At 43.2% G+C, this 27,969-nt stretch overlaps 1 protein-coding gene across 1 annotated transcript; it reads right to left on the minus strand.

The window, feature by feature from the left end:
- Positions 1–1,027: 1,027 nt before the first annotated feature.
- On the minus strand, positions 1,028–27,061 carry PLPP2 (phospholipid phosphatase 2). Its single transcript, XM_075280889.1, has 6 exons — positions 26,947–27,061; positions 5,660–5,811; positions 4,552–4,826; positions 4,324–4,381; positions 2,069–2,245; positions 1,028–1,917 (listed from the first exon to the last, which is right to left on the minus strand). Exons 1-6 carry the CDS (start codon positions 27,002–27,004, stop codon positions 1,786–1,788), a joined length of 852 nt encoding a protein of 283 aa, XP_075136990.1. The 5' UTR covers positions 27,005–27,061; the 3' UTR covers positions 1,028–1,785.
- Positions 27,062–27,969: the final 908 nt, after the last annotated feature.

The following is a 27,969-nucleotide window of genomic DNA, read 5'->3' on the forward strand; positions in this document are numbered from 1 at the left end:
ATACTTGGGGAAGTTATGTCCCCCAGGAGTTACACTGTGCAGCGCCCTGCAGGAAACCATAGTGCGTGACCTGCTGCACATGTGGAAATAAAATTAGATCAGCTCCCATGGAATATTGATATTTGTATAGGGTAAGAGTCACCCTCTCATATATTGTTAATCTAGTCTATAGTGATTTGATAAATCTATAGTCTTTTCGTAGACAGAAAGAATCATGAAGGGGCGATACACTGGTCAATGTGGAAGATCTGAGGCCGCCTTTGTCATAACTAGCTGGTCACTCTTGTGACACTGAGGATTTCTTTATGTCGATCACAGAGACATTCATCTGATAGATCAAGCACCTCTGACTTTAAGGGCTAGTTCACACGGGGACATGGACGCTGATTTTGACAGCGGATTTCGCGGCCAAATCAGCGTCCATACAATGTATCCCTATGTGAACTGGTCGCTTTTTTTTTTCTGCTAGCTCGCTAGCAGAAAAAGAAGCGACATGACCTATCTTTCGGGCGGAAGCCGCTCGCGATGAGCCGCGGCTTCCGCCCAGCCGCAGCGCTCTCCATGTCGGCTCATTCATTTGAGCCGACAGCGGAGGTGAAAGCCGCGACCGCGATGGTCGCGGCGGGAGCAGTTCACATAGTGTGGACATTGTATGGACGCTGATTTGGCCGCAAAATCTGCTGTCAAAATCAGCGTCCATGTCCCTGTGTGAACTAGCCCTAAGGATCAGCAGCCATTAAAGGTGTCGGCCACATAAAGATCAATATTGAGAGACAAAGGTTATTGTTTGTATAATAAAAAGTTATACAATTTCTCAATATAATGTATCAATTCCTCAGTTTTCTAGATCTGTTTGCTCCTAGTAGATAAAAATCAGTCCATGGTCATGTGATACAGACTCTAGACAGAAGGAGCAGAGTTTGAGGTGGAGCACATACAAAAGGTGAAGATAAGAAAGGTGCAGGATTGATTGAAGTGCCAAAGCTGATAAAAATGACAAATACAAAAAAAACCCCAAAACACAGTGTAATGGAAATCTTTAACCCATACACTACCAAACGAGGATGGGGTGATTGCTTTATTTACAGCCCACAGAATCATGTTAGGATACATACACAGCAAAAACCCATAAAGGAATTTCTTATTTACAAGAGTGGTAAAGCCGTTCTTAATCTTTAAACACTCCCTATAGTTTCTGGTTTTCCCTTTGAGGTGTAAAGCAGTGGTTTAAACAGAAATCACAAACATACAACAATAATGTAGACAGTCCTGTAGCATTCTCTCCATACATCGCTATAGCAGTCAGAATATTCACTGCTGAAGTAGTGACTAGAATGCAGAACCTGCCCTGTCAACCCACCAAGGGTACCCAGCCAATGCCAACCACAGGCTAGCAGACAGCTGCAATACTTACAACCAAGACTTGGAACACACAATTTAAAAACCCAACAAGCATATTACACTCACTCACAACGTTCTTGCACAAATGCACACTCAATCTGTTATACATTTCATATATAGAGAAAGCTATATTCCTAGATTTCTCTCTATAGTTACATTTACATAAAAAGTTATTTGGCTTTTGTGCTCAAAAACAGGATTATCACAAACTCTTTAAAAAAAAAAAAAAAAAAAAAAAAAAGTTCAAACGCATTTCAAACTGCGGAAACTCGCATTATCAGTCCACACGCCTCCATGGGACGACCAGCTCACATGGGTAAAGAACTCGAATTTTAGAGACCTCAACAATGTAGTTGGAGGAGCTGAGTGGAGCACAGAAGAGTATCATGATCCTGCTAGGTATCCAAAGTGATTTTGGTCAGATTCACAGAGTTGGAGGCTTGGTTTGCTCTCTAGAGGATCTTTACTACATGGCTGAGGGGGTCGAACTTTGAAGAAATCTGAAACATAGCGAACCTAAAAATATAAAAAAAATAAATAAGTAAAATGTAGAAGAGAAGGGAATGCAAAAACGAACAGTGTGACTTAAAGGTGCAACACTGATCCGGCATCAAGGGAGAACTAGAGTTTGGAATCTTTACCATTGAAAATTCATGTGTGTACTTACAGTAAGTGCAGCCACTATGGCACCTTGCAAAAACCCCACAAGAACATCACTCCAGTGGTGCTTGTAATCTGAGACTCGTGTGTATCCAACATACAGCGCAAATGACAACAGGAAGAACTGAATTGTGGGACGAAGCAGACGAGCCCATTTGCCACACAAGCGTGCCTGAATGTATAACTGTAAAGGAGAGAGTCAAATTTATGCTTTGTGGCAAATAAACTACTACAAATGTGGAAACAGTCAAATTTATTGAAAAAACTGTATAAATATAAAAGATTTCATTAAATAATCAAAATAAACCAGTTAAAATGTATGGTTCTATTCACACTGTTGTAATGGCTTCTACTTTTGAACATGAGCCATGACAGTCATTATAATGTATAATCTGGCTGTGGAAGAGACTTATTCACTTCCTGGTGGTTCTGGAGCTTTCGGGAATGCTTCTTTTTTGCTTTCTGTGCATTTATTAAGATAATTCCATACCCGTTGAGTCATTTGAAATGAATCCCAGTCTATGATCCGCTGTGTGATTTTGAGAATGTGGAAAAAGAGTAGAGACACGTGGTATTCTTCAAAACAGGAATTATTTAACCCCCTGGTTTACAACAAGTTACTTACTTCTGCCAGAAATTCTAGAAATGAGGTATGAGAACATGTTTAGGAATCCACATTTCTAATATTTACAATGTGTAGACAATTCAACAACAAAAATACTGGCGTAAGTAGTGCAGCAGGCTTTGACTGGCTTACTGGGATACCTGTGAATTCCCTGGTGGGCCCTAATGGACTCCCAATGCTTTTTTAATAGGCTGCTAGGGCTCCAATAAACTTACTGATCCCACTTCCTGCAGCCTTCCACTTTTTCTTCAACCTTCAGGGGGCCCCTTGCACCACACATGTTGACACAGCAGCGAACAGGACCCATTGAAGATTGCAGTGGGAAGCAATGGAGGCAGTGGGCAGGAGTGGAGATCGGTTGGTGAAGAATGCAGCTGGTTCTGCCGATCTGGTTATTAAAAATACAACTGGATCACAGAACCAGAGAGAAAAGTGGAGACGCAACCTGGTTCTGCTTCTTCAACTTTTAGATCACAATCCACTGTATAAGGGACAAATGATGATGGCATTACATTGTGTGGGGTGCAGTGATGGGTCCCATATTGTGTGCGGGGCAGTGATGGGGTCCCATATTGTGTCGGGGGGCAGTGAAGGGGTCCCATATAGTGTGGGGGGCAATGATGGGGTCCCATATTGGCTCCTTGTGTGCTATTATAGCCATCTTAGTATAGCTGATCTGCAGGGCTTCTGGCTGTCAGATGTAATATTGATGACCTATCCTAAGGATAGGCCATCAATATTAGAAAGCTGTATAACACATTTAATATATGTGTGCATAATTTATATTATTTGGACAGGAACACTCTAGGTTAAAAGAAGCACCATTGGGGGGGGGGGGGGGGTATCCATTGTGTGGGGACCTGGAAAAAATGGTGTTATACCATGTAGGGCCAGAAAAGGGGGCTTTATATTTTGTGGGAGCCATTAAACAGATGATCAGTGGGTAAAGCTCTGCATTGGCTTTCCGCCATGGGGAGCTAGAGAGACAGAAAATGAAGAGGACTAAGGCAGAAATCCAACTCAATTCATCTTTATTTTCTGCCATCTAGACAGGCTCTTATTGTTCTCTGACGCTCTGAGAGCTACAATGTCCACCCGCCCCAGATCTTCAGGACCTATTGAGTTGTAGGTTTATTTTTACCAACCACTATACCATTATGCTGCAGTGATAGTGCCTGCTCTAATGCAAACAATCGCAGCCATTTAACCCCTCAGGAGTAACAGCCAATACAGACTGCCAAAACGCTGTGTACTGTAGAAAATATCAGGGCTGGTTTATCAAGAACCAGGTTTTCCACTTGCTGGCGTTTGTTCCTAATTTATGATGACGTGCATACCTCAGAGCATCAACCAGGGTAACGCGTGCCTAAGCAGAACTCCACACCATCTCCCTGCATGTGTAAAATTTTGGCAAGTGGTATGACCTTGTTTAATGGCTTGTGTGCCAGTAGTGGGGTGGGCCTCTAGACATCCCAGTATGATACTGTAGTGCAGGGTGCATTGCAGGCAGTGTCTACTTTGCCAATTAAGTCAGTCAAGTGCCAGCTTTCACAGATAAAATATACCCAGGCACTGCATCAATAGGAAGTAAAACGAAGATTAACAAATTAAATTGTTAAGGTAGATCTTATACTTACCGAGAGGAACAGCATGCAATACATTCCAAACGATGAATGCCCAGAGTAGAAGGAGAGCCTGAAACATTTAATATGTACAATCAATTAAGGGCTATGTAGGAACGATTTGTATGCAATACATGTGCCATAAGTCAAGTGTCACAATGTTATCAAATAAGTCAAATTAGACATAAAACCAAAAAACTCTAGTAAATAACACAGAACTACCACCATTGCTCATGCTCTCACCTGGACTCTGTTACATTTGCATGGCTTCCGCGGCATTCTATTTCTGTCACATATCCAGAGCAGTTCACTGTCGACCAGTTGGGGTCACAAACAGCTAAGAAGTTTGGCCGTGGACGTCCTACCATGTACTTTGCAAGATCAGTGAGGGACTGGCTCACCGAGGCTCCAAACAGAAATGTTCCAATCACCTTGTAAAGTGCAGCCACATAGTTGTTACACTCTGAGCGGGAGTACAAGCGTTTAGAGAAGACCATATACATCTCTCCAGACGTAATCTGTGGATAAATTAACACGTTATAAAATATAGTCAGGCTGCAGACGCTTTCAGCTAAAACCACTACCTATATTTAGTATAGTGCACAAGTTATGATTATTCACATGACTGCTCCATGGACAATGGTAATTTTTATTTACATCCTCTAAATGATTTCACGGGTGATTTATATGGCTTCAAAGCCGACTCATTCATTACAATGTTACACCCAAACCATCGCTGCTCAGGGATAAGAGCTGCAGGAGAGAAAACTAGTATACAAATGAATATACATAAAGTTAATAGTAATGGCAGGGATGTGTCTTAAACATAGTTAACCCAAAGACAAACCTACACATATGAACAATTTCCTAAGGCAGGGGTCTCCAACCTATGGCTCCCCAGATGTTAGTAAACTATAACTCACAATAGGCCCTGATACTTACTGGTGGAAATCATAGAACCTAGGTTTGGGAGCCACAGGTTGTAATCCACGACTATAACAATCTTGGAAGCAGAGGGAAGTCCTATTACCTATGTCTTCACAATCCTAAAGCTAATGGAAAGTCTCAGTCTATGTTCATATCTGCATCGGAGGCTCCGCTGGAAACATCACAGTGTCCACCAAAAATCAGCAGAGGAAAAAGTCTCACACAGAAGACTTTCCTCCGCCGATTACAGTTTAAAAACGATAGACCCCATTATAGTCAATGGGATCACTTAGACTCGTGTGTTAAAGTTTTAGCAGTCAGTCTCTCCGTTGTTCTGGTCCCCTGATGGACCCAAACAACAGGGCTGTGACGCTAGTGTAAACCTAAGAGTAAAAAAAAAAAAAAGAAGTTAGACAATACTTACAATAATAACGGTGCAGGAAATAGTGACTCCAGCCATCAGGCCATGAGTGATAGTGTCATCTTTGTAAGGATATTTAATAGACTCATCATCGCAGTAGAATCCACGCTTGTATGGTCTGTTCACTAGTGTCATAATAATAAATGGCATAGACGCTGAAGGGAAAGAAAAAAGAGGCAGGTAAGATGTCGCATACAGAGTCAGACTCAAAAGATGGCGTTTTTTAAATCAATGTTTTTGTATGGAATAGTCTGCTGTGTGATTTCATACAGAATAAAGCCAACTCCTGTATGTCAGCTTAATGGAGCCCAAAATGCCTTAGTCTGTTGAATGTGGGCAAGTTTACCCAACACATACTGCAATGGGTCACTGAAAGGCAGTGTAAAAGAGCCTCATACATTAAATGGAAGGAATATTGAGAAACAGCATTTCTTTTATCAAGATAAAACAATAATATATTTATTATTAGATAAACCCAACAACCTCTAAATAAAAAAAATCAGCTTAGCCAGGCTAAAAGGGGTTATTCAAGATTATATTATTCAGAAACCTGCGTAACCTGTGAAAGGCGTGAGTGTGGTTGTCACCAAAAAGGCATCATGCAAACGGCTACTTTATGGCACATTTTGTATGGGAAACTAAAAGGCTACTCAGGGATATGCATAAAGTCCATATAGCACCTCAGATCTTATACAAAGGATAGGATTTTTTTTTCCCAAAAGATCCCAAATAAATCTGCCAGATGTGGTTTAAAGAGGACCTTTCATCAGATTGGGCACAGGCAGTTTTATATACTGCTGGAAAGCTGACAGTACGCTGAATTCAGCGCACTATCGGCTTTCCCGATCTGTGCCCCGGTCCCGTTTTACAGTCAGAAGGGCGTTCCTGACAGTTAGCCAGGGACGCCCTTCTCCACAGCGGCGCCTATTGCGCTGTACAGTGTGAGTGGGGAGGAACGCCCCCTCCCTCTGCTCACAGTGCTCGTCCATAGACTAGTATTATCAGGAGAGGGAGGGGGTGTTCCTCCCCGCTCCACTGTACAGCGCGATAGATGCTGCTGTGGAGAAGGACGTTCCTGGCTAAGTGTCAGAAAAGCCCTTCTGACTGTAAAGCGCTACGGTACCGGGACCGATAGCGCTTTACCCGGGGCACAGATCGGGAAAGCCGACAGCAGTATATAAAACTGCCTGTGCCCAATCTGATGAAAGGTCCTCTTTAATAGAGATAGGGTACATCCTACATATGGAGCCGTATACTACAGTGACCTATGAGACAGTGTGCCATTGTATAGCCTCCTGCACAAAGAAGACTTTAGTTTTTGGTGATTTAAAAGACAGTAAGTACTCCATTTGACAAGCAGTTGGCCAATGTGCCACAGACAAGTAGGCAGTGAAGTAGTAGCTGCACCTACTGCACTATTCTGTGTCATTTCCTAGGGTCACTGCCCCATGAACATCCCCGTACTTGAGGTGTTAAATCCAGGAACAGGGTGCAGCGCTTGGATTACCTGGGCAGGTCTGAGCTTTCCTTTCCTTAGCTGGTTTAGCTGGTTCAGGCACATGGAAACGAAAACCCACGTGTTTACTTGTAAGCACTGGCTGCCTGCAGTTACCAGACTCCCTTTAACTGCCTTTCTCTATTCTGTCCCATCTCCCATATCCATTAGAGAACCTCATAAGTTGTAAAACACAATTAAGGACATGGTAGCGTCAATATGAACAGATAGAAGACAGGCAGCATCACATCAATTGTGAATATGATCACCCTAAACAAAATTTCATGTCAGGTGCGCAATGAGGCCATACATATAGACCAACATTTGTTAAAGTTTTGTTCACATCAAACCCGCCTTCTTGTAATGTATATTATGGTATATTACAAATGTATCTCTACACTGCCAGGTGGCTACTAAGTGAGGTGCAGGGCAGAGCTGTAGTAAGTAGTAATCCATCAAATGCCTATGTCTGATAAAAAGTACATTGAGTACAAGCCTGGCTGGTGATAAAGGTGAAGAGGGCAAACATAGACCTCCCCTTAGCAATCTCCCTAATGTAGGTGCATTGTTCTAGCAGGACGAGCAAACACAAGACACACATACACAAAAATCTAGTGGTTTAGTGTAAGGTCTACACAAAGACATCAGAGTAAAGTGGTCACCAGGGCAAATGGTCAAAGCAAACATTCAGCAGAGCCCTCAGTAACATGCTGGGAAATGTACAAGAGTCCATACAGGTCAGAATAAGGTTGGTCTTACATGACCATAGTGGTTTTTGTGGTCTGCAATTTGCTGATCACTCCAAAAAGTCATTCCGCAGATGTCAGTGTCCATCCGCAGGCGCCCATAAAGTTCTATGGGACAGGGGCAATGCGATGGCTCAGTGGTTAGCACTGCAGCCTTGCAGCGCTGGAGTCCTGGGTTTCAATGCCACCAGGAACAACATCTGCAAAGAGATTGTATGTTCTCCCCATGTTTGCGTGGATTTCCTCCCATTCTACAAAGACATACTGATAGGGGAAAAAAATGTACATTGTGATCCTCATATGGGGCTCACAATCTACATAAAAGAAAAAAAAAAAGTTAATATTTGTACAACAAACTTTTGTGTTTGTGGCTTATGTGTGAGCATACGCAATAATGCATACTTATAAAGGTTCATCAATAGAACATTAACAATGTAGTCAATGCTCACTCCTTAAGATCCCTTTAGGGCTCATTCACACGGAGTAAACGCGGCACGCAATGTGCTGCATTTAGGGGACGTTTGCCCGGCGATTTTGACGGTTGCGTTAGCGCCACGTAAACGCGTGTTAACGCGACCGCAAACATGCACCGTCAAAATCGCGGCGCAAACGTGGCACATTGCATGCCGCGTTTACTCCGTGTGAACGAGCCCTTAGGCAAGTTACCCTGTTTCCCCGAAAATAAGACAGTGCCTTATATTAAATTCTCTTCCAAAATATATGACCTGTCTTATTTTCAGGGGATGTCTTATGGAGCGGGGGACAATCGGCAGTCATGCCGGCGCTTCCTTAACGGAGTGCCGGCATGACTGCCGGTTGTAGGTGGTGCAAGAGGTGGTGGTGGGGAGGTATGCTAGTTACCTTCCCCATCTTCATAGCAGCGCTGGTGCTGCTGTTGGTCACGGTGGTGGAAGTGGTTGGCAGGGCTTAGCAGAGATTAGCGAGGCTTCCGGCGGTTGTGCCGGAGAGCCTCACTTAGTGGGCATTGCAGCCGGCTGAATGCTGTGCTCCGTGTGCACAGGAAAGCTGTCTGCCTCCTCTGCTGTGATACCACTGTTCCAGCTGCTGTGGATGAGCTGGGAGAGTGGACTCCCCGCAGCATACGATGCTTTCCCAGCTCATCTTACAGCAGCAGGAACAGTGGTATCACAGCAGAGGCAGCAGCCGGCATACCTGTGCACACGGAACATCGTGCACAGTGCTCTGCCGGCTGCAGTGTTTTTGGGGATGTCTTATTTTCGGGGGGTGCCTTATATTAGGCAATTTAACAAAACCTCACCCCATGCCTTACTTTTGGGGGATGTCTTATTTTCGGGGAAACAGGGTAGATAGTGCAATTTAATCATGGATATCCCAGTAACCTCTAAAGCAGAGTTTCGCAATAAGGGCTCCTCGGGTAGGGGTTCCACCATATTTACAACATAGAAATTACTGATCCGATGCCATCTTCCAGAACAGTCGTTCATATCAGAGACCTCTGTGGCACAGTCTCAAGAGAAAGCTCAGGGTTCAGTAGTCTGGAGATTGTGATGCAAGTCAGGTTTAGCCACTCTCCAGGGATACAGCACAGAATGGGTTTTGTTGCACTATATAAAATCCACAGTATAACTAGTTAACACTGGAGTGAAAAGCATTAAATGTAGAATCAGTTTCAACTATAACCATGTGTTACAGAAAACTTCCATCAGTAGCAAAATTATACAGGGGCAACTCATGCGTGTAGAAGCAGTATTTTATTACTGTATTTGGCATAAACAGAAAAATTCTTCTATATTCATGAATGCTACATTGAAGCGTTTCAACTACAACGAAATTGCCATAGAGCATGAACTAGGAACTTTAGCCTGATAAGAATCCTATCTCCTTATTGTTCATATATTAAGGATCGGTCCACCTTTAAAAAAAAGTATTTACATATGTAATTCATCCACATAAATAGAACCTGTCATGTAAATTTAAGACACCAACATATCCTAAATATCCATATCGAAGGCCTGTCCAAAGTCTTTATACTTAGAGAGGAGTCCAATAAGTCTATTTGGCCTCATCTGTGACGCTTGCAATGGTGAAATTTACTGTCCTGACTTAATTGAAGGGCTGCACGTGAGTCAGGAGCAATTGTCATTAGGAAAGCATAGGCTTATTACAGTATTATTATTATTCTGGACTCAGAGGCATTCTATACAGATATTAGTGACATTAAAAGGATTCTACCATTAAAAAACTTTTTTTCTAGGTAACACGTCGGAATAGCCTTTAGAAAGGCTATTCGTCTCCTACCTTTGGAAGTGATCACCGCCGCGCCGTTTGTTCGAAATACCGGTTTGTACCGGTATGCTAATTAGTTCTCTCGCAGCGAAGGGGGCGGGCCCCAGCGCAGGAAATGCGATAGGGGCGTCCCCATTGCTGCTCGAAAACCGACTCCAGCGCCGCCTCTGTCTTCTTCTGCATCCTCCCCTTCCTTCTTCGGCTTGACGTCGGACGCCTGCGCATTATGCTCTGTTCGGCGAACTTTGCCGAATGTACTGCGCATGCGCGAAATTGCGGTGTCGGCACTATGACTGCGTACCGCGCAGGCGTCCGACGTCAAGCCGAAGAAGGAAGGGGAGGATGCAGAAGACGACATAGGCGGCACTGGAGTTGGTTTTCGAGCAGCAATGGGGACGCCCCCATCGCATTCTCTGCGCTGGGGGACGCCCCCATCGCTGCGAGAGAACTAATTAGCATACCGGTACAAACCGGTATTTCGAACGAACGGCGCGGCGGAGATCACTTCTAAAGGTAGGAGACAAATAGCCTTTCTAAAGGCTATTCCGACGCTTTACCTAGAAAAAAAAGTTTTTTTTAATGGTAGAATCCCTTTAAGGATAGTTTGCTGGTTTAGCGTCCTAAATTTATCCGACAGGTTCTCTGCAAAGGCCTTAAAGGGGTATGCCCATCTCCCGAATCATAGTTACACTGGTAGCTTAAGCTATCTGAAGAGTTTTACCCAATACATTGCTTATTTTCATCTCACCATTTGCCAGATAAAGCTGAATATCTGTTTTCTGCTTGTTGCCTAGGTTACAGACCACCCATCTTTATTTCGCTTTACTGGTTGAGATGAAGACTCGGTCCCAGTTCCTGGCCACCTACATTCTCAATTTTCTCTGTAAAATGCTCACAGTTGCTGAGCCCTGATGCATACTATCTTATTTGTGCAGGTAAACCCAAAGACAACCGCTATTGAGAACAAGGAAACAGCAGTTCTGAATATCAGATCTCAGGACTACACTGCTGGCCCGAGCTGAACACCAGGAAGTAGAGCATGAGAAACCCCTTTAAGACTCAGTCCTCATTTTCTAATTTGACATATGTCACTTTTTTTCAGTAATAACTTTATAATGTATTTAGTAATTCAGAGAAATTTTTGTGATGATACATTTACGAATTTATACAGATTTACTAATAGTTAGTGTAGACCTGTATTACACAGTCATTCTTGGCCATTCAAAGTTCTGGCTCTTGTGTCATTGGCCTAATAACAGAGGATGATGCAAACCGAATACAGGATGATGGGCTGCCAATAATGTTCATCTTTTATCCTACTTCATAGGTGCCATCAGCCAAAATGGGTCAGTTGATCGGGAGCACTACTACTATTCTTAGGAGCGCTCATTGACTATAATAGCCCTGAATATATGGCAGTCTAATAAGGCCTTTTTTACCGACCGTTGCCAATTCTTTGTGGGGGACGTTTAAAAGAATTATACTTTGTGGGATACTACCAGGGAAATAAACTGTGGGAAGAGGGGGAATTAAGGAGCATTATATTTTGAGGGGGAACAAATAGCTCAATAGATGGAAGCCTTGCATGTACTTGTATCTACTTCTGGCTGCTTGTGTTGTTACAGATGTAATATTATTCACAGACAGCAAGCTCTACTCCTGTGACAGGAATCTCATTATTTACTTCATGCCTGCATGCATTTACTCTATATTTGCAGCTCAGTGTCCCTGGATCTCCTATAATAGGTTTGCTTGGGCTTTTCTCAGATATTGGTTTGCTATTGGCAGAGTTACATGTAAACAAATCAAAACTAGTTATGATGGATAGGAAGTTTCTTATTCTACACACCCCTGTCTCAGAGACCAATGTAAAATGTGCTACAGTCATGTGATCATTTGCAGCAAAAGACTAATAGAACATCATATACGAAGGATTATGAAAAGTCAGATACCCTTTTACTCGGGTAGGCAACCATCGACACGCCAGCTGTTGTAAAACTACAACTCCCAGCATGCATACTGGCTCTGCTGTTCTTGGAACACCCATGGACGTGAATGGAGCATGTTGGGAGTTGTAGTTTCACAGCAGCTGGAGAGCCGAAGGTAGCTGACCTCTGCTTTACCTGATAGATAATAAGTCCCTTTATCTTCCCTAGCATCCGTAAAGAGTAAGAAAAAGTCAGAGAGTGGGGGAAAAGTGTGTCATTGGAGATTTTTCCTAATGACTTCACAGCTTTGGAGGCAAGTTGACAAAAAATGATGGCATTGCATTTCTTTCTTTTCTTTAACTCTTAAGTAACATTATGTGGCATTACTAATTATGTTTATTGTATTTACAAAGGAAATGGAAACTTTAAAATTTCAGACTATTAAAGAAACTGATAAAGCTTAATTTTATTTTTCAGTTCCACAAGGGGCCTAAATGTGTGATCTCTTTATTGAAAATCAGGTGCCAACTGTATAACATAGCCAACACAATGCAGCGTCTGTGCCTGCTAAATAGCAGTGCCACACTATAATGGCGCTTGGGGTTAACTACCTGCTCAGGGCACCACTATAGTACAGCACTGCAAGTGTGTGGTTTCTGAGTATGAGCCTGCATCAAGTACCATGCTAAAAAGTATAAAAATCAGCATGTACATTGAATCTGCCTCAAACCTTTACCATATAAATATACCCTTATTAAAGTCATGAGCTGCATTCACAATTATGCAATCCACAGGGTTTAAAGGGATTTGGTCACAGGAAGCTCTCTATCATAACTAGCTAGAGTGCATTGTATGAGATATTATACTGAGCTCCATCATACCTTTAGATACACCCCCCCTCCCAAAATAAATAAATAAATAAATTACACTTGAACCTGATATGCAAACTTATAAAATCATCCTTTTCTAGAAAACTGTATATCTATCAGACTATCTAAAGGTCCCCCCACAAAGTACTGGTAGCTACCTATGAAAATTAGAGAGGAGCGACCTGGGGGACGGCGGCTGGTTCTAATCACATAACATGGAGTCTGAACCAGTCTGGAGTCGCAAGGTCCATCTTGACCGAATGCAGAGTAGGTAAGTTAAAGTAAAGTCCCTCTATAAGACCTTTAAGTTCCTTCTTAATGCGTGCACATACTGTAGCTTGCTCTAACTATCTGCATTCTGGAATGAGTATTCTCTACACCAGACACTGCACAGTAAAACCTGCGGTAACAGAATTGCATTATAGGAGCTCAGCAAAGGTCTTAATGAGGTTGTCAAAACAAGGTAACCCTTTCTAAGCCAGAATTGCTGATAGAGAGGCTCCCTTACTGGGGGTCTTAGCCTACATTGTCAGACGTTCAAATCCTTGGTAGACCACAGCTTTTAGCTAGGTTATATTAGGTGATTGTTGGACATTTCAGCAGAACTTCAGAGGTCAACTCGATGGGACAACCTTTTAAAAGACCCATTTGGCAAGTTTGTTGACTGTTTTGTTCTTAAAATACAGGCTGTATGTATTTAGGCATTTCTTTAAAGGTCTTCTCAGCTTTTTACTTCGGTGAAGTAGCTTTTACTTAGGTGTGTAAATTCAGTTAAACAGCTCAATACACTGGGGAAAGTTTTGAAAAAGTGCTAAAAGTGTGGCTCAAATATGTCCCCAAGCAAAGACATCCACAGATGAGAAACGGGTACTTGGTCTTGCGTGAGAGGATCACTAAGCGGATATGTAGGACAGAAGGAATGAATTAAGAGGCAGTGATACTGAGCACGGCCACGTCTATCTGCTCCCAATTATGGGAATGCAGGCAGTAAAAACTCACAACAAGCTACACGCAGCCTATGTATTTACCAGATGTCCTAATATAATGGTAGCAAAAAACGAGGCTCAGCAAAGAGGTGACATGGCATAAAATGCAGCCAATATCTGATTATTTGCGGTAGGTAAACTTCAAAGAATAGACAGTGGAGACCATAGCATCAGGCACAGCACTGGAATTCCTTGCAACGTTTATTCAAGCCTAAAGAAAATCAGCTTGCAAAAGATTTGGAACTCCTAGCGAAAAAAAATAAGGGCTATGTGCATACATATGCCAGATGTGCTGGAGCTCAGGCATGATGGGATGTAAATACATTGAGCAGAGACAACCTTCTCCCCCATGGTGCAAGCTAAGGCTAGAGGTAGGCATATTCTATCATAAAAATTCTAGGGCTTTGTTAATACTCGGGTCATGACCTCTGTTTAGAACACATACTAACAACCTTCAACTTCAAGTTGTTCAACCTTCTTTGCTGCCATAGCAACTGCTCAGACCCAGCAATCTCATCACAAGAGATCCAAGGGGTGGCAGTAAGGCGCGATCTTGGCCCCCCAAGCACCCTGGATGCCATGATTGCGGCATCTGAGGGGTTAAGTTGCCGGCGTCAGAGTGTTTTCCAACTCTGGCAGCTAATCTCAAGTCTCGAGAGTAATGTCGCTAGCGTTATGTATACGTTTCTAAAACGTCAAGAGACCTTTATGGACATTCAGATAACATGATATATTATATTCCATACACATGTAGTATGAGGTTCTTGTAAAACATCTTTAGGATTTGTCTCTACTACACAGACATATTATTACTGATTACTACATGTGCACCTTTAATTGTGAAGCTATTTATATCTGGGCGTAGGCTATCAGCCATACTACAGCACCACCTCTACCTTTTATTTTTACAATTTATTTAGACTGGGAGTGTCCAAGAGTTAAAAAAAAAAAAAAATATATATAAATATACATGCATGAGTGTGTCATTACAATCACTTCCTGTGTGACTCTCTCCTATAAGTAGCCAAAACAGCATGACAAAATGAAAAATTTCACAAGTTTGCATTAATAGGCAGAGATTTTTTACACCCTGCTCATTAGCGACCTTTGCCAATTTGGGTCAGAGCCTCATTAATTACTGAAATGACCACTAAATTTATAGAAAATTCTTCACCTACTACAAACGCAACATTAAATGTGTAAAGAGTTGCCAACACCTCAAGTATATGCTGAAACAAGCATCTTCTGTCCCTAGGCCAACAACAGCACGTATGTCTTATTTCTAGCCAAAAAAGAGCATTCACCCATATTCCTTAGACCTTTACATTTATGCAGAAATCATTTGCATTGGGGCTAAGGCAGCGAACCCCATGCAAAATTCCACAACAGTGTAGTTAAAGGGATCCTATTAGAGATGAGCGAACACAATTCGAAACAGCCGTTTCCAATAGCACGCTCCCATAGCCTTCAAACTTTGTTATGCAAAGACTGGAAACTACAGGAGCCCAGCAGAGAAACCTACATGCGAGTCACGGCAAAGAGCACCAAATTTTGGGTGTTTTTGCTGCCACAGTTTTCAGAGTAACAAGCTGTAGATTTTTTTTTTTTTTTTTCGGCGGATTTTGTGACAGATTTTGTAGCAGCTTGAAATTCTAGAGTGTGAAAACCTAAGCCAGCACTATTATCTTTAATTATTGATAAAATTTTGTATCTCTGGATGTGAACATTCCTGCATGCATCATACAGCTGAAATCCTATACTGAACTTTTACTTCTCTAAGGCTGAGGCCCAACGAGCAAAAGCCAAGCGTGGCTTGAACTGAAGGTAGAGGTATAAGTACTTCCTATATATTTCCCATTCCTTCTGTAGCCATTGCTGGCTACAACTCAAAAAACAAAAACGCAGCAAAATCTGTAACAAAAATAAGCTTCATTTATGGAACATGGGGCCTCAGTTTAAAGGTGAAAAGTGTTTAGTTTAGGGTCCACTGACATCCCAATGTTTTCATATTTGTTTAATGGTTGCGAAAAAACCCAAATATTTGGCCATCTGTTTTTATAGAGATCAGTGTTTTTAAAAGGGGGGGAAAAAAAATATGTCTTTAGATGCTATGTGAATGGAGCCCAAGACAACCAACTGGAAGTGAATCCAGAACTGTGGCTCAGATAGCACCCCTCTCCCCCCCAAAAAAAAAACAAAACAAAAACATACATGTCCTATACCAGTGATGGCGAACCTATGGCACGCGTGCCAGAGAGGGCATGCAGAGCCCTCCATGCTGGCACGCGTGCGGTCGCCCGGATCGCTCACCAACAGGGAATCCAATACAGGATTCCCCGTTGATGAGCGATCACTGCCTTCAGTTGTATGTGCAAATGCACATACAGCTGAAAGCTGTCAGGGTAGGCCGCGGATCGCGCGACCGCGGCCTACACTGGCTGCAGAGTTTGACCTCTGCCCCGACGCGGGCGCGATGACGTCATCAGCGCCGCCAGTGACAAGAAGGTGGATGCCGGCGGCTCTTCAGGGGTGAGTATGAGAGTGGCTCACTGTGTATATGATGTTGGGGGGAGCGCTTATAATACTTGGTGGGGTGTATGATACTGGGGGGGAGTGTATAATACTGGGGGGGCTTATAATACAGGGTGGGGTGTATAATACTGGGGTGGCTTATAATACTGGGGGGTGTACTAAAGAGCATATAATACTGGGGGGGCCTATTTATAAGCACACAATACTGTGTGTGGATGCCACTGTGGAGCATATAATCCTGTGGGGGGGGGGGGGACACCTACTGCGGAGCATATAACACTGGGGGGCTACTGTGGTACTGTGGAGAATATAATATTGTGTGGTGGGCCCACTGCAGAGCATATAATACTGTCTGGGGTCCCCTCACTATTTATATCACACAGTATCTGTTTTATAGCAGACGTGATATTAGTACAGGATGTAAGAACATTGCACGGTCACTATAAAACATCCTGCGCGATGTAAATAGTGAAAATTAATTGTTCAAAGTACCAAATGCCGAGACCTTTACATTTCAGTACAACGTTGTTTGTATTATTGAAAGCTCTGTAAAGCCCCACATGACTGTAATTTTTGGTCAGTAACTGTCCGCAATTGTGGATCCGCATAGTATTAAGTCTATATTGTCGTGTTGGCACTCCGCGAAAATTTTGTGGGTTTTGGGTTGCAGTTTGGGCACTCGGTCTCTAAAAGGTTCGCCATCACTGTCCTATACCATGTCTAATGCATATTAGACAATTCATGCCTAGGCTTTCACGCTATTGATGTGATCTATTGTAAGATGAAAACATCAGACTGTAAAATAACAGAACAACTACTGCAAAAGAGCATCTTCTGTTGGCATCTGTCATCAAGTTCACTACTAAAGATGGACGTTTTTTTCTGTTTGGTTTCAGGTTTTTTTGCCAGAAGAAAAATGCACAGCATGCTGTGGCCACCTTCCATCCGTTTTTGTTAACAGTGAACTTGGTGCTCCATACAAACAAAGGGTTCCCATTTACATCAGCCGTTCTATTTTACAGTCTATTGTTTTGGTCCTCTGATGGATCAAAACAACAGTGGTGTGAAAGGAACCCAAGAATGGGAAGTGTCTAAGGCACATTAAATATGGCACACAGAGCGTATGCCATCTGAATTCTGGTGCCCTTTGCTTAGACAAGACTATCATGATGAGAGCTTTGTACAATAAACTTTCAAGAAAAGGGGGTGGCAAAAGGCAGCGCAGAAAACACGCCAGATTTATTAAATAGTCTGTCGGAAAAATTTCCATGACATCTAGTGTTCCTTTTACAGCCATATTTTCGGTTATTGGAAATATTTGCTCAAAATCAGACACTTCAGTATGACTTTGCATCAGGTTTAGCTTTTAGTTAACTGATCTGTTTTATTTTCGAGTCTTCCTCGGTACATACTCATCAAAACACACAAATGCAAAAGATGGACGGAAATATCAGTCTTCCATAAACTTTTCATAAATTCTGCCATGCCTCCAATGTGCTTGATGTTCATTAGTAGATCACATAAAATGTGTATTTTGTGTAAATGACTCAATATTTCTGTAAATATATAAAAATCAATCTTCAAGGTTCTGGGGCTGCATGAATAGCCATTTTGCAGACTATACACTTCCTTAAGGGTCAGTTCACACGTGAAAACCGCCTAGCTTATTTGTGAGAGGTAAAAAACCTCGGGGAGTTTTCGCTAGGTTTTTTTTTCCTATATGTGCTATAGAAACTGCAGGCGAAAACCGCGCGGTTTTGTGTGCAAAAAACCGCGCGGTTTTGTGTGCAAAAAACCGCGCGGTTTTGTGTGCAAAAAACCGCGCGGTTTTTTACCGCGCGGTTTTCGCCTCCAATTCACTTCTATGCAATTCTTCAGGCGTTTTCCGCCTGAAGAAAGGTCATGTCGCTTCTTCAGGCGGAAAACGCTAGGAGGAAAAAAAAAAGCTAGTGGTCTACATAGACCACCATATTAAAGGAGCGGTTTTTGAAGCGAATTCCGCTGTCAAAAACCTCCCCTTTGCCCACATGTGAACTAGCCCTTAATGGTGTGCAATATTATTTTGTTACTAAGTAAACCAGTCAATAGCTGGCATCTAGCAAAATGCAGAACATTTCTCATACTGCCTGGTCCACCGTGATAAACCTGGTATGACTACTGTCTCATTCAGTTTTATGTAATCTGAGTTTAGGACGGTATTAATATCTCCACTAATGTATCAGCGCCACTACTGCAAACCTTCAATAGAGAACTATTCTTAATCCCAGGGATTATTCCTGCACTATAATGTACTGAGATGAAAACATTTACAAGTGAGAGGCTATATGCAGATCTATTAAAGTAAAACCCTAAGTGTGACATAGCCACAAATTACTAATACTCAAGGAAAAACTGACGGAGAGACATTAAAATGAAAGGACCCTTCCAGAGAGGCACTGTATGTTTAAACTGAAGGATACACCCAAATGCAGGTCCTCCAGAGACCGTAACAGATCCAACAACGCACAGACATTAAGAAAGAGAATATTCCAACTATTTCTAGTCAACAGGTCCAGAAAAGGCGGCCTTTTCCTGTGGAAAACCATCTCTTCCTAAAGGGAAGTCATCATGAAAACAATAGTGCTATATTTGGTAAATGAACCTTTCTATTAAAGGATTATCTTATCTTATTTTCATTCCATTCACAGACTGCTTTAACCATGAAGTAAAAAAAACAAAACATGGCTACGTGCAGGCAACGTGATAAGGCAAAAGAACAGTGTAAAGCTAGCCAGGTACGTCATATGACAGGAGAAGATGAACAGGACATAACCCTTAGGTTAGGACTACTTGGCAACATGGAATCTAATCATTGTCTATATCAGGGGTGGGCAATTAATTTTCCCATGGGGCCGTATAAGAAATTGAAACTATGCTAGAGGGCCGTGCCACGACAAATTTAGCTTCACCCACTTCTATGTTGACTCCGCCCATTCCCAATCATCTTCCCATGTGCCCCCACACAGTACAATCCTCCTACAGTCACCCGTACATTATATGCCCCCACATTGTAATGTTCCCTTCCAACTGCTCCACAGTATTAAGCCCGTCTCCTGGTGCCCCAGTATAAACTGGTGGAAACTAGAGGGGACATGAAGCTGGGACAGCTGGAGGGGGACATTAAACAGTGGGGGTAGTTGGAGGGGGGCAATAAATTGACAGCTGGAGCGGGACATGAAACTGGGGGCAACTAGAGGGGGACATTAAAATCAGGAAGCAGACATTAAACCGTAGGGGTAGCTGGAGGGTGTCATTAAACGGGGGGCAACTAGAGGCAGACAGGTCCCCCTACAGCTTCCTCCATGGTTTAATGTCCCCCCAGTCTAAGTGCCCTCTTCATCTACCCCCAGTTTCATGTCCCCCCCCTCCATTTCTCCCTCAGTTTCATATCCCCCTTTATTTTCCCCATTTCATGTCCCCCCCCTCATCTCTCCCTCAGTTTCATGTCCCCCCCCCCTCCATCTCTCCCTCAGTTTCATGTCCCCCCCCCCCCCTCCATCTGCCATCTCTGCCCTAGTATAACATTCCCCTTCCATCTCTGCCCCTAGGTTGCTAAGACACACACACAGATAGACAGACACATATAGACAGACACATATAGACACACACACACATATATAGACAGACACACATATAGACAGACAGACATATAGACAGACAGACATATAGACAGACAGACATATAGACAGACAGACATATAGACAGACAGACATATAGACAGACAGACATATAGACAGACAGACATATAGACAGACAGACATATAGACACACACACACACACTCTCTCTCTCCCCCCTGCAGCTGTCAGTACTTCATGACACGCTCCACATCTCCATCTTCGGCCGGCACTAAGACACGCCCCCTAGACACGCCTCCCTAGTCAAGCTGTGCGGGCCGGACTGAAACAGTCAGAGGGCCGGATATGGCCCGCGGGCCGGGCTTTGCCCAGGTCTGGTCTATATGGTTTTTCTGCAACAGGCAAACTTCGGAAACACTGACATAAAAAGTCCAAACAAAACTTTGCCATCAGACTACAATGTAAATCGCATGCCCTTGCACCTTGCCTGCAACCTACCTGTGATAGGGCTGGTTTTCTACATCTAACTCACAACTCTAAAATAGTTGCTGACTGGTCTGACTTGTAACACGGAATCTGTCCACTTGCCATACCCCAGTGCTCAATCTGGAATTGAATCTGATATGGGCCATTTAGCCTATACCATGGAACGTTGCCTTGGGTGAAAAAGGATACAATAACAGATAGTATAAAAAAATGCAGCCCATTACAGAGCATGGAATAAAATTTTACTTAAAATGGGAAAAACATTTAAAGGATTAGATTGCACAATGGAAATGACAAGGAAGAGACAGACACAAAAACATTGCAACTGTCTGATATAAGATAGCAATAAAGACACAGATAACACAGCTATCTATACTCATATACACAGCAGGGTCAATATTACAATTTTCAATGTTCAAATTTTAACAGAGCAGTAAAATTGAAGAGATGTAGACAACTGGACATTACTGGCATTGAAAGAACCCAATGCTTATTATAGCCTCTCTGAATAGAATCTCGGGAAGTCTTAACTTGCATTCAGAGAATACACACACCTTGTAAACATGGTCACGTGCTGACTGATCTTGTTGCACCGAGAGTCATGTGGCAGGATCAGTGTTCAGGACAATTACATACACATGTTAAGCCAATTCTGATAGTGTCCTGGCATCCACACTTCACTACGGTATATTTCTAGGTCATGTATCCCTTTTCCTTCAACAATATACTGCAGTGACCAAAGCTAGGGACTTCTATTTGTATTCAATGTTGCTTTCTTATATAGCGTCAACATATTCTACAGATATTGTTAGACATGGTCCCATATAGTGCTCACAATCTAAGTTCCCTATCAGTATGTCTTCTAGAAATTATTCAATAAAAGCACTGCACAACTATAACCAAAGCCAATAGACAATGCTGCGATACTTCAGGCTGCTATGTCACAGTTCTTTCACAATAACATTGCAGAAAGTCATCGCCATAGTCTAAGCTCTCCGTGGCCAAGCTTACAATTTTGAAACAGTTTGACAAATGTGAATAAAGCCTTTCAGACACACACGTATATGAAAATTATGATTTAAACATATGGGGTGAACGCGCGCACACACAGAACAGAATAAACACAGCGTCACAATGTGTGAATGCACTCATAGGATGAAGCAATATATAGCCAGACCCTATCACACACGGACAGATAAACATATCCCTTGGATACAGACAACAGCACTGTTTACATGCCCTGAAGCAGCTACAGAGTGAAAAAAACACAACGTAGGCGATTCACCTGAAAATAGCCCATAAAAAAACCAACCACACTGCAGCTCGAGAAATGATGTGTGGAAAATACATCACATTCTTAGAAGTGCTTTCATTTAGGAATGTATTGGCTACCCTCTACCTATAGCGGGCATGTTGTGCCATCACACACCCTCCTAAGGTTATGACCACACAGCAATACTTGTTAAATCATAAATGCTACACCTGCTCGAAGGTCAACCCAGATGATAAGTGCAAGGAGATAAAGAAATGAGAACATTAACACACGTCCAAGCCTTAAAGGGGTGTCTCACCATGATGACAAGTCAATATGCCCTGTTAGGGTATACAGATGTCACCCACTCTGGACCAGAGTGTAACTCTAAGCACAGATGCCCTCTAGCACTCTGAGTGTATTCAGGCTTTACATCCATTTAAAGGTCTGTATGTAACACAATTTCCACGCCATTTAGATAAAAGCCTCATTGCACATTTTCTCACTATCCAATGGCAGTAGAGAACATCAAGTACAACACCACTCCTAACACTTATGGGGAATGCATAACATAGTAAGTGCATCGAATACTAATCTGTTAGGCGGTATTCACATGTAGAAATTTGACGCTGAATGTGTCAAGTAGAACATTTCTGCACCAGGAAGTTGAAGCAGATATTTCCTGCTTTACAAAAACACACCTGGATTTTGACGTTGAATTTGAAGTGGAATATGCGGGAAGAGTGCCACTGAATTTTGTCTTTATTGGGCAGGGCAAAATGCCGCGGCAAAAGAAAAGATGTATTTTCCACCTCCTATTCATTTTAATGGGAGTTCTCAGACAGAATCTACCTGAAGAATTTGCAGGATGCTTATTGTTTCCCACTAGCTGGGAACCCCCCCAAAAAAATATCTACTACCCCCCATTGAAATACACGGGAGGCAGATTTCATATGAGCAAACATAACTTTGCTTGGGGTTCCTGAAATGTCAAATCTGTTCCTTTCCACTAATAAACAACTACTGTTGTATAGGTATACTTGTAGCACTGTATACGTATATGTTGTATAGGTACAGGCACACCTGTAGCACTGTATACGTATATGTTGTATAGGTACAGGCACACCTGTAGCACTGTATACGTATATGTTGTATAGGTACAGGCACACCTGTAGCACTGTATACGTATATGTTGTATAGGTACAGGAACACCTGTAGCACTGTATACGTATAAGTTGTATAGGTACAGGCACATCTGTAGCGCACTGTATACATATATGTTGTATAGGTACAGGCACACCTGTAGCACACTATATGTATAGGCACACCTGTAGCACACTGTACACGTATATGTTGTATAGGTACAGGCACACCTGTAGCACACTGTACACGTATATGTCGTATAGGTACAGGCACACGTGTAGCACTGTATATGTTGTATAGGTACAGGCACACCTGTAGCACACTATATGTATAGGCACACCTGTAGCACACTGTACATGTATATATTGTATAGGTACAGGCACACCTGAAGCACACTGTACACGTATATGTTGTATAGGTACAGGCACACCTGTAGCACACTGTACACGTATATGTTGTATAGGTACAGGCACACCTGTAGCACTGTATACGTATATGTTGTATAGGTACATGCACACCTGTAGCATACTGTATATATATATGTTGTATAGGTACAGGAACACCTGAAGCACACTGTACACGTATATGTCGTATAGGTACAGGCACACCTGTAGCACACTGTACACGTATATGTTGTATAGGTACAGGCACACCTGTAGCACACTATATGTATAGGCACACCTGTAGCACACTGTACACGTATATGTCGTATAGGTACAGGCACACCTGTAGCACTGTATACGTATATGTTGTATAGGTACAGGCACACCTGTAGCACACTGTACACGTATATGTTGTATAGGTACAGGCACACCTGTAGCACACTGTACACGTATATGTTGTATAGGTACAGGCACACCTGTAGCACTGTATACGTATATGTTGTATAGGTACAGGCACACCTGTAGCACACTGTATACATATATGTTGTATAGGTACAGGAACACCTTAAGCACACTGTACACATATATGTTGTATAGGTACAGGCACACCTGTAGCACACTGTACACGTATATGTTGTATAGGTACAGGCACACTTGAAGCACACTGTACACGTATATGTCGTATAGGTACAGGCACACCTGTAGCACACTGTACACGTATATGTTGTATAGGTACAGGCACACCTGTAGCACACTGTACACGTATATGTTGTATAGGTACAGGCACACCTGTAGCACACTGTACACGTATATGTTGTATAGGTACAGGCACACCTGTAGCACACTGTATACATATATGTTGTATAGGTACAGGCACACCTGTAGCACACTGTACACGTATATGTTGTATAGGTACAGGCACACCTGAAGCACACTGTACACGTATATGTCGTATAGGTACAGGCACACCTGTAGCACACTGTACACGTATATGTTGTATAGGTACAGGCACACCTGTAGCACACTGTACACGTATATGTCGTATAGGTACAGGCACACGTGTAGCACTGTATATGTTGTATAGGTACAGGCACACCTGTAGCACACTATATGTATAGGCACACCTGTAGCACACTGTACATGTATATATTGTATAGGTACAGGCACACCTGAAGCACACTGTACACGTATATGTTGTATAGGTACAGGCACACCTGTAGCACACTGTACACGTATATGTTGTATAGGTACAGGCACACCTGTAGCACTGTATACGTATATGTTGTATAGGTACATGCACACCTGTAGCATACTGTATATATATATGTTGTATAGGTACAGGAACACCTGAAGCACACTGTACACGTATATGTCGTATAGGTACAGGCACACCTGTAGCACACTGTACACGTATATGTTGTATAGGTACAGGCACACCTGTAGCACACTATATGTATAGGCACACCTGTAGCACACTGTACACGTATATGTCGTATAGGTACAGGCACACCTGTAGCACTGTATACGTATATGTTGTATAGGTACAGGCACACCTGTAGCACACTGTACACGTATATGTTGTATAGGTACAGGCACACCTGTAGCACACTGTACACGTATATGTTGTATAGGTACAGGCACACCTGTAGCACTGTATACGTATATGTTGTATAGGTACAGGCACACCTGTAGCACACTGTATACATATATGTTGTATAGGTACAGGAACACCTTAAGCACACTGTACACATATATGTTGTATAGGTACAGGCACACCTGTAGCACACTGTACACGTATATGTTGTATAGGTACAGGCACACTTGAAGCACACTGTACACGTATATGTCGTATAGGTACAGGCACACCTGTAGCACACTGTACACGTATATGTTGTATAGGTACAGGCACACCTGTAGCACACTGTACACGTATATGTTGTATAGGTACAGGCACACCTGTAGCACACTGTACACGTATATGTTGTATAGGTACAGGCACACCTGTAGCACACTGTATACATATATGTTGTATAGGTACAGGCACACCTGTAGCACACTGTACACGTATATGTTGTATAGGTACAGGCACACCTGAAGCACACTGTACACGTATATGTCGTATAGGTACAGGCACACCTGTAGCACACTGTACATGTATATGTTGTATAGGTACAGGCACACCTGTAGCACACTGTACACGTATATGTTGTATAGGTACAGGCACACCTGTAGCACACTGTACACGTATATGTTGTATAGGTACAGGCACACCTGTAGCACACTGTATACATATATGTTGTATAGGTACAGGCACACCTGTAGCACACACTGGACTCGCTGTACACAGGGGCTGACTGACACACCTGGCTGAGCTCTCCACAATCTTGTAGATCAGGTTTCTCAACTTGACTTTTTTTTTCTCAAACAGGCCTAGCACTCTTGAAAAATGTAAAGAAAACAAGTGAAGAAAGAGTTTACTATAGACTTTCAAGCTTAACTGCTTTCAAAACCTGAAGGTGCCATAAATCCCCAAATCCTCCAACAAGTACCACTCACATGGGGTACACAAAGTGGCAATATAGGGAAACTCTTGGCTGTTCCCATTTGTGATGCGGTAGGAACACTTTGGCATGCGATTTTCTTCTTCACTGATGGTGATTTTAGTCAACAACATGGGGGAGGAAGAGAAGTAGTAAGGTAGAGGGGAGTTTGGGAAGTGCCGAATACACCCATAACATGCAATGGAGTATGAGGTCCCATATGTACTCCTTGCATCCTCTGGGCACTATATTACATATCTCTGAGGTATGGCCATCTGCATGAGGCTTTCGATATGAGGGCCAGTAATCTCAGATCTATCCTGCTGTCTGCAGAGCCTTGTTAGGGGTTGTTTGTGTCCACCCTATAGGGCCAGCGTTTAGTTAGGATCAAGAATAGCCAGCAGACTGTCCTATATACATTCAATATAGGTATATAATGGGAAGTTCTGCATCTGACATAGGGTCCTTGTTACTGTGAATGGTATCAGACCCCAAGATATGGTACTGGGCTGCAGGTAGTGCCAAAGTTACCACACAGATAGTGAGCATAGTATAGAGCTTTGCACCTTGCTGATATCCCAACCCCCAATGTAATCTGAGGCTATATGGTAAATATCACACCCAGGAGGAGAGCTGTGGCTGCTATGCACAGACATCACTATCCGCGTACCAGGATGCCGCGAAGTGCCCCTGAATGGCCTGGGTACAAAGCTGTCACCTACACCCCAAGTCCCCAGTACAAAAGCAGAGCACGCAATACATATGGGTGTATGTGAGCCCACCAGGGCTGGGGTCTCCCGTGGAGGGGTCACCGCTCTAGGTACACAACAAAGAGCAGCACCGTACAGGGGTAACCGTAGGGAGGAGCAGCCTCCAGACACGAGGGCGCACTGCACCTGGGCGACCCGCTCTCCCAGGAAGCCAGGAGGAGGGCACAGCGTTCTCGGGACACTAGAGAGGTAACCAGGTGGGAGGAGGCGGGATACGTGGAAACCCCAAAAGCTCCCAAGCAGTGAAGGACGCAATACACGCAGCACGGTACTTACCGACGCAGACGCATAGCACGTCCAGCAGCACATAGACGTTCCTCCGGCCGGGCAGCATCCTCCCCTGCCCGCTCCGGTCCGAGCTTCGGGACCAGACTGATCGAGACAACCACGCCCACCGTGAGTCTCCGGCACGCCCATTAGGTGACGCAGGAGCGGGCACGCCCGCTTTAGGTTAACCCTGAAGTTACTGCCCAGGAACCTTAGAGGAACTATAGACGAGTGCGGCTGCCATGGTACCTTCCACATAGTAACTGGGCTATCCTGAGGCAAGCCATACTACACGACTGCTTTACCGTCACCAGATCTCACTGGGTGAGGACTTTTTGTGCCTTGTTTCTCAATAGCACCTAATGCCCAGCCAGAGGCCAACTTTCTGCATAAGTGAAAGCTGACTCCACCCCCAAACGTTTGTCCAGTGCAGGTATACAGATCCAAAACTCGCCCAGCAGGTCGCTGGATTTTCTCATATGCTTCAGCCCTCCATATTGTACGCCAGACTGTTGCATGTAAGTCTCCATATATTACACAGAAGGGATGTCCACATGTAGGCAAGAGATCTGGAAACAGTCGAAAAAGGGCTGAACATTTCCATATAAACTCCTAAAAGTCAATGGAGGTCATACATAGTGCACTGGGGCAATCACATGGCTGAAGGAAAGGACCCCTTTAAGGAATTCTAGGGACATCTTCATAAACCTTTTATACGTTTCCAGATTTCTGCTGCTGTCCATGAGCAGTAAAGCAATAGGAAGCATGGTGGCTCAGTGGTTAGCGCTGTCGCTTTTCCAGAGCTGGTGTCCTGGGTTTGAATCTGGCCTAGTACAACCTCTGCGTGGAGTTTGCATGTTCTTCCCATGTTTGTGTAGGTTTCCTCTCACACCTCATAGACCCACTAATAGTGACTTTAGAATGTGAGCCCTAATGGGGACAGGGACTTGTAAAGCACTGTGGAATATGTTGGTTTACAAGTAACGCTGGGTTCACACCAGCGCCTGAACTCCGTTTTCAGGTTTCCGTCTT

This window comes from Leptodactylus fuscus, chromosome 1 (assembly GCF_031893055.1).
Source record: "Leptodactylus fuscus isolate aLepFus1 chromosome 1, aLepFus1.hap2, whole genome shotgun sequence".
Taxonomy (NCBI): Eukaryota; Metazoa; Chordata; class Amphibia; order Anura; family Leptodactylidae; genus Leptodactylus; species Leptodactylus fuscus.